This window comes from Poecilia reticulata, linkage group LG11 (genome assembly GCF_000633615.1).
Source record: "Poecilia reticulata strain Guanapo linkage group LG11, Guppy_female_1.0+MT, whole genome shotgun sequence".
In the NCBI taxonomy this organism is placed as follows: domain Eukaryota; kingdom Metazoa; phylum Chordata; class Actinopteri; order Cyprinodontiformes; family Poeciliidae; genus Poecilia; species Poecilia reticulata.
Window position 1 is genome coordinate 5,684,564 of NC_024341.1, and position 12,157 is coordinate 5,696,720.

The 12,157-nt window shown below is 40.6% G+C and overlaps 1 protein-coding gene across 1 annotated transcript; it reads right to left on the bottom strand.

Annotated features, from left to right (window-relative positions):
- Positions 1 to 4,899: 4,899 nt before the first annotated feature.
- Positions 4,900 to 11,180, bottom strand: irx4b (iroquois homeobox 4b). Its single transcript, XM_008421425.2, has 6 exons — positions 10,364 to 11,180; positions 9,186 to 9,347; positions 8,955 to 9,064; positions 8,526 to 8,682; positions 7,318 to 7,471; positions 4,900 to 7,230 (listed from the first exon to the last, which is right to left on the bottom strand). Exons 1-6 carry the CDS (start codon positions 10,406 to 10,408, stop codon positions 6,695 to 6,697), a joined length of 1,164 nt encoding a protein of 387 aa, XP_008419647.1. The 5' UTR covers positions 10,409 to 11,180; the 3' UTR covers positions 4,900 to 6,694.
- Between the last annotated feature and the right edge of the window lie 977 nt (positions 11,181 to 12,157).

Here is a 12,157-nt window from a genome sequence, read left to right on the forward strand (position 1 = left end):
ATAATGCATCTCCTCTCTACGATCTGCCTGGAAAACTCTGGGCCCTTCCTGCAGAGACACAGCAGAGCGGAACAATACATGTTTGAAGAAGATCATATATATATTTCATCAGCTCTTATTCTCCATAGACCCCTGCATGCCAAATTGGCCAGTGCTCGGCTCAGGCTCCAGACACCGTTAGCGTGTTCGGTCCCTGGTGATGCAGCCAGTAGAACTGCATTTTTCCACTCCACGGGGCTCAGGTTGGGTGGGGCGTGAGTTGTCAGGCTGATATAATTGGCCCTGGTGGCTCCTGGAAGTACGCCTGATGCTGTAGTTAACCTCATCTCCAGTCAGACCACAGTGGATGATTGAAGGGGTAGGGAGTGGGGTGCATTGTTAAATCGAGACATGTGAGCCGGGTCGGTGTCAGGGAGACGACTGCTTGGTCTGGCGGTCAGCGCGTCTGGTTGATTCGGAGGTGACGGGTGGTTGAGTTGGAGGCATCGCCGGCAGCAAAATTTTACCGATGAAACTGAGCATATGAAATGAGCTGAATGACAGAGTAGTGTTTTTTTTATGCTACGTTTTGCTGCACCTTTAAATTATTCACTAGTATTAAACATGCTTTCTGTTCACCCTGGAAAAGTCTGTATTCATTGAAGTATTTTTCAGATGTTTAAGGAGTATTTGTATCTCTGGTCTTGGTCTATCGATTCATCCGTCCCATTTTCTGTATACTCATTTGTTTGTCATCCTTAGTTCTGTCTGTACATTTATCTCTCTATCCATATCTCCCCATCTATAGATTCATCGGCCTATTCCATTATCTCTATTTTTGCCGATGTATTTGGTCATCATTCATCCACCCATTTTTCTGTTTGTCATTTGGTCTATTATTCATTCATCAGTATGTCCATCATCCACCTTTGTTTGTCCACCAATCCATTTGTTTATCCATTCATCTGTTTTTCATCCATCAATTATCACTTTCTTTGCCCATCAACTGTCCAAGAATGTGTCTTTCCATCCTTCCATCTGTTTGTCAATCTCTCATCAACCTTTCATCTGTTTTCCATTCATTATTGGTGTCTATTCCTCATCCGCCCATTTGTCCTTCAATCCACAACGTCCATTCATCCATCCATCGGTTTTTCTACCGTCATTCTTTCAGTTTCTTTGTCCATTTGTCCGTTCATTTGTCCATTAGTCAGTCATTCATCAGTGTGTCCACCGTACATCCACTCATTTGATTAATTTGTCTATGTTCCACCTGTCCATTCCACCATCATCCATTCATTCGATTTTATCCATCCACTTTCGTATTGAAATGCGAGCCATTAATTTTCTCTCAACTTTTGTAGTTATATTTGGTCAAAGCGGATTTAAAATGGGCTGGGAATTTGGCTAATTCAATGCTGGAAAAGTTTGGATTTTGGGCATTAGGAATGTGTAGGAGCGCTGTAAACTCATCACCCAGGATATTATCGTATTCTCCAACAGTGTATGTGTCAAGTAAGTCCAGGTTATAATTGTACATTCAACCAATTTGCGGCTGGATTCATTGAAGGGTTCCGTTTTAGAGTGGTTTAATCAGCGCAGGGTCGACCACTACATCCAGCCATCCTCTGTCCCTCTGCATAATATCAGAGGGTAATTGCAAATACAGCTCTGCCTGTTGTTTGACCCGCACTGCCGGGTCAGAAGCATCAGAAAAAGATACGCTCAAATGAGACTAATCACATTAGAAATGTCCCCAACGCAGAGCAATAGATAATGGAGTTAAATGCCAGGGAGTTCCTTAATACAAAGTCCCGCGCACAACAATCACTCACTCCACACAAAACATCCTCCTCTTCTCTGTAATTGCCCTATTAAAATATTTCTACTTTAAGATGTGTCACATTACAGAGCCCCAGGCTCATTATGGAGCTCCATAACTCCAATTATCTGAGGCTCCACGTCCGGAAGCCAACCTGACCCGAAAGGGGGCTCACGGGCAGATCTGGGAGCAGCCCCATCCTCCTCAAGTCCACGCTCGCTGCGAGAGAGGCAAATCAGAAAGCTGACCTTTGGTCATTGTCTCGAGGCGACTCCACTCGGCTCGGCTTTTGGTCAGGTGACAGAGCCTCTGACCTTTACCATGAAAATAATGACTTGTTCTTGTGCCAAGAGCTCAGGGGGTTACCGTGGGGAGCGAGACACCTCTGGCGACACGAGACGGTATTTGGAGGACAGAGTTTGCACTCAGCGCTTTGATAGCCCCAGAAAAAAAAAAAAAAACAAAGTGTGTGTGACACGACACAAGAGACTTGGAACTGTGAGTGTATATATGCCAGTGGGTGTGTTTGCGTGTTTGGATTTGCAACAGAGGCTCACACGGTGTTGAAAGGAAATAGGTGTCAGACTGAAGGTGCAGAGGGGAGTAATTTGAAGTTGTCAGAATTTTGTTTTAAGACATTCCATCAGAATTTTTTCAAAGCATAGAAAAAAAAAACACAGCTAACAGACACCAGTCTGAGTTACTTAGATACAAACCTCTTTCCAATGATCTTTTGGGTCTAACGTAGCCTGAACTGTCCTGGAGCGCCATCAGTTTATCCATCGTGTTTTACTTGAAAGTTGAGTCAGGTTTGTTTGTATAGCATATTTCAGAAACAAGGACGTTCAAAGTGCCTTACATCATAAATACTGTCATCAATTATGAAACAAGCAACAAACATTACATTTTGTCAAATGCCATCTTTAAAATCATCAAGAAAATACTCATAAAATATGTTGATCAATGTTCCAGCTACTACTAATCCAAGGCAACTCTTAACAGGAGGGTTTGTAGCTTTGATTTAATGGAACTCAGTGTTTCAGCTGTTTTACAGTTTTCTGGAAGTTTGTTTCAGATTTGTGTTGCACAGGAACTGAATGCTGCTTCTGCATGTTTGGTTCTGGTTCTTTGGATGCAAAGCAGACCAGAACCAGAAGACCTGAGGGGTCTGGAAGGTTGATACAATTACAACAGATCTTTTATGTATTTTGGTGCTCAGTGATTTATAAACTATCTGATCTACAGGGAGTCAGTAGAACTGGGGTTTTACTGGTTTTAGTGAGAACGTGAGCAGCAGCGTTCTGGATCAGCTACAGCTGTCTGATTAAATTTTTCTTTAGGCAGATCTATGAAGAAACTATTGAGATAATCAAAACAACGAAAGACAAATGTATGAGTGAGTTTCTCTAGATTTTGCTGAGACATTAGTTGTCTAATCCTGGAAGTGTTCTTCAGGTGATAGAAGGCCGACTTTATAGCTGTCTTTATGTGACTCTGAACATCTTAATCCGTCTGGATTCAGGGCCTGATCAAATAGTTCCTGCTGAAACTACTTGCTGACTCTAGATCATTACTCTTTGGGTCCAAAGATAATAACTTCAGTTTTGCTTCTGTTCAGCTGTCATGATCAACGGTGTCAAAGAAATATTTTGGGGGGTCAAAAACAGCAAGAAATTTGTTGTTGACCAGTTATTTCTTTACCGTAGCAATGTGTCTTGGTAACTCATCTCATGGTGCTAGAAAGTCCTTTTGAGTTGAGCATGTGTGTGGCCCCATCGAAACTTTTCAAATCCACTCTGCAGTAATTCGACCGTTACCAATTCTTTGATGTAGGTGAAGACTGTTTACTCAGCAGTTCTGTTTTGGAAACCGCTTGAAATCTATTGATGTCCAGCGTGATCAGTTAGGCAAAATCAGAAACAGAGAGTTTTTTTTAATCAAGATTTATTTCATTCTCTACCACTTAAAAATCTAAAACTGGTGGTTTATTCCCTCTTTTTTGGACAAGTTTTAAAAAAATGAATCACCCAAACAGCAAAAGGTGAGAACAGGTTTACATCTCCTAACTGCTATACGGTTGCCGGGCCAGTTTCTTCATCACACCGCCACTTCGAATCTGCCTCTATTCCAAGACGAGAACAAAACTGTGTTGTTCCTGGCCTGTTAAATTTAGACAAAGTGAAAAAAGAAATTCGGCGTAACTATAAAAGATAAATTAGCAGCCAGCCACAGCGAAGGTCCTGTCAGGATGATCGCAGGAGAAAGAAAAGTTTTATCGAAATAAGAAGACAGATGCCATTATTTATCATCTCAAGTCTTACTTATTTATGAAGCAGAAACAGAATGAAATTCTCGGTTGAATTCATCCTGAATTATTTAATCTGAAATGGTTAATTCCATACAAAGCCCAGGCAGATCCCTCCTCTGTTCTGATAAATACTTTATTACCGCTTCTAAATAAGAAAAAAAAAAAAAAAACAGGAGCAGGAAAAGGATAAAGATAGGAAAACAAGTTCTTTGCATTTCTTTATGCGGTGGTTGAGAATTTGTTTTATTTATTGGTTTCTAGAAAAAAGCTAAGACTTAATGGCCTTTAAACATAACTATTTGAATTTTAACAATTTCTGTTACCTGCAAAGGGGGAAAAAATACCATGTATCAGACAAAGGTGTGGCACTTGGTATTATCCAGATGGTTTCACGATTTTTTATTTTTTATTTTTTATTTTTCTATTTATGGGAGGGATCTTCCTGCTGTCCAAGGTTGACAAAGTCAAAAAGCGCCTAATGAAAAGAGACGCATCGCTGATTGCAGCTATATCTGGAGCCGAGGTGGAAGTGGCATCGATTTAACAATTTAGCAGCACCCTCCTCTGTGTGTTTCCATTAGTCACGGCTGAATACCACCCACTCCCCCCTGTACACCCACTCTCACACCGCCCCATTCCACGCCATCCAAACACACACAAACAAACTCTGTGGCGCACACACACACTCAGCCAAAGCTTCAGAGGTGTATCCCTCAGCTCCAGAAAAGGCTTTATATCATCTAAAGGGATTCCATTACAACGCCAGGACACACCAAAAACACTGCCATGCTACAGGATACACTTTTTATTTTTGTGACTTAGTGCATGTGCAGGCCATGGTGTAAGTGTACAGTCGTGTGTTTTTCATTTCATGAGTGGAAACTGTACAGGATTTGACTCTGATCGCTGAAGTACATTAGAGCCTACGAGTTATAAAAGAGTCGAGGATTATTATGTTTTGAAAATAGGATCATGTGCTACTCACTGACTGTTTCCTATAAAGGAGCTTTTCTCAAAAAAAGGAAAATGTTCTGTGAAGTTAAAATAGCAGTAATATTTCCCTTAGGTTTAGGTCAGAGATGTCACATGTCAGTTTGGAGATAAGTGAAAGAAATCTCAGAGAAATTGAGACCTAACTGCTAGCCATTTAGTGATTATGCTACCGATTTGAAATCACTGAATATTAAAATGTTGCCCTAAATTGGGATATATTGTGTGTCTAGGCTTTAACTATTACCAACTTTTCCAAACTGTGCGCTGCTAGCGTAACTAGCAGCTGTATCGATGTGCCTCGCCACCTTAGACTCAATCCACTCTAACCCCGCAAATTTAGGATTTGCGAGGTTATCTCTTCATTTATGCACTAGCATTGCAGGTGGTATTCTCCTTTGCTTTTAATAATTTGGAAATTATCTGCCCAAACTCACGATAAGCCAGTCAGGCAGATTGATGCATCAAGCAGCTTCTGGAAACATATTTATAGATAGTAACACAGGCAATGTTTGTTAAAAATGTTCTATTCTTAAAGTAATCAATGTTAGCTAAGCTAGTTTGGCTTAAATTTCTAAAATCACAAAAAACTGGGGTCTGTGTAAATAGCTTGCTAGCCTTCCCCTAGCTGTGAGTCACTTGGACAATTTTCAGTATGTACCATCTTTGATGCTGCTGACTAACCCGACGGCCGTTTACAAATTCTAAAAATTTCTGCTACTCCAGGTGGATTTAGAGCCGATTGATGAATCATAGCTGATGTATCGATATAACTAGCAGGGCTAATCAATGTAACTTTAGCTTTGTTAAAGTTACGTTATCGTACACACCTCGCACAAATGATGGTCGGAAATCCAAAATTTTCTCTGTTCTTGGAGAACATAGAGCGAACTGATCAAGCTTGCTAACACAGCTAGCAGCCCTAACCACCATTCTTTTTGCTTAATAACAGTGATGCTATTCGGCTAAACAAGCTGAGTAAGCGAAAATGTGTAGATTCCTAATATATGCTAGTATAACTTTTTATAAATTTGAGTCGTTTTAAATGGACAAGATCAGCTTGAGCTGAGACCCCTGTCTGACCTTTGACCGGTCTGAGGATTTCTTCACTTTTTCTCAGATTTGCAGTAAAAAGGCATCCTTTGAATACACATAGGGGAACTTTACTGATGATACCTTCACAGAATCTCATTTTAATATCTAAACTACAAATGTAATTCATACTTTATCATCAGTTTTCATCAAGCAAAACTCTGAATTTCTTTCTGGGTGGAAAGTGTAGGAGTGTTTTAGGACCAGACCAGCCTTACAGTATAAAACAGACACAAAGATGGCTGCAAGTTGCATCCCTGCTACATGGAAAATTCTACTGACTTTTTTTCTTTAGAGCTAAAATAATTTCTTTACCATTAAGCTATGGTGGCAGAACAAATCCCATTTAAGAATCTAAAGTGTTTTGGGTTTTTTTTGCAAGGAAACAAGTCCTCTATTGGAGAACTTGATGTTTGAGGTGCAGTCACTCCGTTCCATCATGAAAAGCAAAATGTAGACTTTTGTTTTTAGTCCATACGTCCCAGTGCTACAATGTTGATAGACTACAAGCATGGTGTAGACTGCAAGAGTTCAAAGGACTGAACAGACGTCCCGCTGTCGTTGAGGCCTTTCCACGCCTCCGCTGGTTTGGGCTGCTGGAACGGAGGACCGTGGAACACCCCGTCCACCCACTCTCTCAGTGTGGCCACTGGAGACTCTTGTTGCCTGTCCACACTGGTGAGCGCCATGTTTGTTGAGTACACGGGAGAGGAGGACCGGGTCGACGATAGCATGCATGGGGGGTATTCTGGTGGGGAGCCAGCTTCTGGGGGAACAGCAGTGTGGGCGATAGACCAGATTTTGGGCTTTGTGTCAGGACTTCGAAGGTTTGGATTCATGTAGAAGGAGCTGCTTTGATGGTTGACCGGTGTTAGTTTGGGGCAATCCGCAGACAGTCTTTGCCCATGTGGGTGTTCTGCGCTTGAGTTTGCTTCTTTGCCCTCTGGTAGAACATGCGACTTCAGGTCACTTTCAGAAGCATCTGACTCCACCATGTCGAAGTCTTCGAGGTCACTCTGCAGTTCTCCACATTGTTGATCTGCAAAAGACAATCAGTTCAGGAAACAGTGAGATTGTGATGCCAATTGCATGCAAAAGATGAGTAACTGGCTCTGGACTTTCTTACCGTGAAGGTGTGTGCTACTTCCAAGCGTCTTGTCGGCTTCGCTGCTGTCCTCATCACAGCCTCTCTCATCAGACGTTTTACAAGCTCTTGGTGACCATGTCACCTTGTTTTCTTTTTTTAGTCTCCTGCGTGCGTTGGCAAACCACGTAGACACCTGAAGGACACAGAGAGGCATTTAAAATGAGTTCCAGATGAAGGGAATAATGCAAGACCACCAAAAGTAGAAAATGTCTGCATGACATTCGGAAAACATAACACAGCAATGAATATTGAGTTGAAGACGTACATTGCCAAATTTTCTGTATTATCGTCATTTTTCCTTAAGCTTTAACGCCTTGGTACGCAGGATTAGGATCGTCCATCCAATTGGCAGGGTTTGAATCAATGATACATACAGGATGTAGCCCACCAAATATTACTTCCAAGCTGTCTATGGAATCATAGTACTGCGCAAACTTCCATTCAATATATTGTGGAGCACTAAGAAAAAAAGGAATGAAGTGTTACCATTATAGGTGTCATGAGATGTGAGACACTGCAGTCCTGATTGTGTCAGCATGACACTTTGCCTGGTTAAGTAATTTTAAGCTGTTAAATTGATTATTTCCTTTAAAAGTTAGTTTTCCAAGTAGTTTAGAGTTTCCAGGACGTCTACTTCCTTTCCAAATAGCTGTCCGATTATGTTGATTGTCAACATAACAAGATTTCTTGCTGAAGTGGCCTTCACCTTTTAAATTGTGTAGAGGGCAAAATTTTGGATCATGGAGAACAGAAAGTCATCAGTGATGAGAGAAAACGAAATGAGAATGATTTTATAAGCACTGTGAGAATATCCATTAGCCGCTAAAGACGATAAAAGTTGGCATCACTTTGAAGCTAACCATCAGCCCTAAACCTAATTCTATCCTTGAGCGAATCTGGACTGCGTTTTAGCATTTTTACAGCTTAAATCAAAACTACACAGACTAATTGATTCTACACAGAACAGAAACTCTTTGTGTCAACATGAAAAAGGACCATTTTCTTATTAGATTTGGACAAACGTGACAAATGCTATACGTGGGGCAGCCAAACCTGGACTGGAATATTGACTTCAGATTATTTGTAAAAAAAATATATATATATATATAACTGATTCATTGTTTCATGTTTAAGAACTCATGTAATAACCATTAGGTATTGTGCATTCCTGGAAAAAAAAAAATCACCTGTGTGAGCGTCATCCTGGTGATGATGGCCAGCATGATCTTCTCCCCCTTGGTGGGGTACGGGTTCTTCTGGTGCTCCTGCAGCCAGGCCTTCAGGGTGCTGGTGGTCTCCCTGGTGGCGTTCTTACGACGGGAGGAGCTGTCCGAGCAGGAATACCTGAACCATCGACAACAGACATGGGCAACAGAAAGAACATTGTTGTAAAACAGGTTCTTTCGTTTTTTTTCTTTCTGTTTAGCACTAAAAAAAAGTCTTGAAATTTACCACAATAAAATGTTTTCATGTCCATGACCACATTCAGACAGTTTTACAACATTTACATATGATAATAATGTAGTGTATTATTATAAATATTAAACAGTAGATGTTTTACCAAGTAAATGGTTAAAATCTCAACATCTTTCAACTGTGAGAACGAGTTAACTTACCCATATCTGTCATAAGGATATTGACCAAATGTATATTCATAAGGGTAATAGGCGGCGCTCTGAGACGTCCCCAAATGCACGGGTGCAGTTTCTTTGGGATCTAGCGGCCCCTAAAAGTGTTAAAGTTTAAATATCAGACATACAATTTCCCTACATTCTTTTTCTGACCTGTGCAAAGTGGTTTCCATTTGTATCAGTGCTAAAAGCATCAAAGTGAGGCCTGGCACTCACCCTGGAATAGAGAGAGGAGGCATCGCTGGCGCATGTGTTGTAGTAGCTGTGGCTCTTCGTGTAAGCGCCGCCGTAGACCCCGATGCCGCTTCCAGGAGGAAGCTGGTGGCCAGGGGAGCGCAGCACCGGGTGGGACGCAGGAGAACCAGAGGTCATCAGAAACTGTGGACAAATCAGCATCAGTAATTTTATTCAAATGTTCCAATATAATAGCATAAACCTCTAATAACCAATCAATTTGTTTTTTAGTTACGTCAACAGTCTTCATATCCAAACAGCAGCAAAATGAACAAACCATTGCTAAATAAAAACTTTAAGGAGAGCTTCCAGGAAAGAACGTTCAAACTAAGAACATAAGTAATTGAAAAATGAAAACAAATGCACCAACAAATGCATAAACCAAAAATCTACATTTCATTTAAACAGCTATATAAAAGTTAATCACGACAGTAAAAAAAGATAAAACATGACCAACATTATATACAGTTGATTAATCACAAAAACAAGTCAATAAGTGATGTCACATTTCAAATCAATATATTAAGTCAAAACTACAAGAACCCAGTAAAAACTAAATTAAATTAAGATAAAATGTACATGTACATTAATCACAACAATAAAACAAATACATAAAATTATTAAACATCTATATAAACTAACAAAAAGTGCCTAAATAAATAAATAAACTAAAGCCTTCAGAAGCTATCTAACAGTTTATTCAAAAATAATAATATTGCAATTTTATCATTTTGATTACTCAAGAAATTAAACTCAAAGTGCCTCGTGGAAACTAGTAAATCAAACAATTAACTGAAAATTCATGACAATGAAGCTTAAGATATAAACACAATACATAGTTATTTTAAACCAATATAAATTCAAACCAAAGGCCAGTAAAATAAACAAATAACTGCAAGTAAAACATGAGAAAAAACAGAAAAGGTAACAATAATAGAATGAAATTTCAAAATGAATACAGATGTAAAAACAAAACAGCAAAATAGATCCGGTGAAGTGAGTATAGAGGGATTTACTGCACAACTCTGTTTTATCTTTGAAATATAAACCAAGCATTATTTACTTAAATGAACGAACAAAAAGAGCTTTTCGCAATTTTCTCCATCAACATAGTAATAAAGTTAATAAATCAAAATAACTTTTTGCCGAGCAGTCTTCACCTGTGGTGTGGTGGAGTAGGAATATCCCAGCTGCGAATACGCCATGGTTCAAAGTAGGAGAAAAACGCAAAAGCTGGAAGAAAACCGCGTGGCCACGTCCAACAGCATCCGTACCACGCGCAGCTTGTTTTCCCACGGACACTAATTCAGAGACACTCTTATGTTCCGTTTGGTTTTTATTGTGTTTTTTTGTTGTTGTTTTGTTTTTTTAGATCACAAAATCATCAACGCTCTGATCCAAGTCGTGGCGCGCAGACGTTTACGCGCAGCTGTCATCCCTGCGCGCCTCAGGTTGCGACTTCTCCGCTTTACTCTCTCCGCTGCCGCAGCTTTCTACAGCCTCCCTGCTCTCCTACAACCACCAGGCTTTGGTTTTGTGCGTGCGTGTGTGTGTATGTGTATATGTGTGTGTGATCTAAGCACGCGTCTCCCTGTGATGCGCTCTTTGGATTTTAAGGCGCGTCTCCTTCTGACGTCAGCCCGGTGTTCCCATCAGGACGAAGAAACTCGCCCAATTAATTCCCTCCCAGCTTCCTTTCAGCCCCTCCATCCAAGAGGACTGGGGCAGATCCACTCAGATCCAGTCCCCGCAGGGCGCGAAGAGCGCGTGATCAATTCTCCAAACAAACACCCACAGCTGCGATGTTTGCACGCGCTACAAACATTTTACAACCTCGCGTGGCCAGAGGAGCGTTCCGGAGGAGAGGGACGGTGATGCGTTGACACCACATTGACACGGGATGATTGATGACTACAACCTGATATTAGCATAATCGTTTTTGCCTCTGTAGTTTAGATAACTTGTCACCGCGGAGAAATCTCGCTGTCACCCACATATTCATGAGTGGGGCGGTGGAAGGGAGGGGGAGATTTCAGGTCTCCCCCGAGCAAATTAATCAAACAATAAACAGTCCACGCATTCCCTTGAGTAAGCACCTTTAGCAGCTGAATGGCTTGTCATGTTTTTAATAACCAAGTCTTAAGATGCGCGGAGGAAGTGGGAGCGTTGTTTCTTCAGCCCTTTTTGGTCTTAGAGAATTGAGGGGATAAATGGGCAAAGTGGTAGATTTAAAATGCAACAATGTTAATATTCTGTAAAACAAAATTTTATAGCTATCCTGTGGATAAAATAAGAGGGAAAAAAGCAAGCTGTGAGAAACTAAATCAAAGCAGCGGTAATTAAGGTTGGTTTTTTTTGCTAGACACTATAAAATGTAATTTTGTGGGGTTGTAAAGTTATTTAAATAGTGTAGATGTAGCAGCCAACTGTTACTCCCAGTAGCAAGTCTGTTTATATGGGTTGTACTATGTAGAAATATTCTAAATGGGCAGTATTATGTATTTTCTAGGCACATAGAGCCATTTTATAGAACAATCAAGCAGCTGTTACCTTCAGCTTTTGTATAAATGCTGTAAATATGACACGTATCTTAACCCTCCCACAGTTTTAGTACAACGTTTAGGCAAATGACGATCAGACAACTGGAAAGCAATGATGGGAAGAGGGTCGTCCTGTCACACCGTCAGTTCCCAAAACCACTCGCCAAGAGAAGAAAAAAAACAGTGCACACAGGGTCAGTCCAGCTCCTCTCATGCACAAAATAAAAAACTCGTGGGTTTCAAATGACCCCGTCTCTTAAGACCATTAGAGGGTCAAAAGAAATTTGATTTTGCAATCCGATGGCTTAAAATTTGCATCTCTTTAAGAAGCTTCTGCTCTAACACTTTGCGTTTAGAATGTCATCACAATGTTTGTCCATGATGCCGTTTACAGCCATTCTTAGGAGCGTTGCA

Bases quoted from the DNA above. Each gene is read 5' to 3' on its own strand.
- irx4b (XM_008421425.2), bottom strand. From the start codon at position 10,408: ATGGCGTATTCGCAGCTGGGATATTCCTACTCCACCACACCACAG. The intron at 9,348-10,363 runs GTGAAGACTGCT...ATTTGTCCACAG, and splicing joins CCTACTCCACCACACCACAG to TTTCTGATGACCTCTGGTTC. The intron at 9,065-9,185 runs GTGAGTGCCAGG...TAACACTTTTAG, and splicing joins CCTCCTCTCTCTATTCCAGG to GGGCCGCTAGATCCCAAAGA.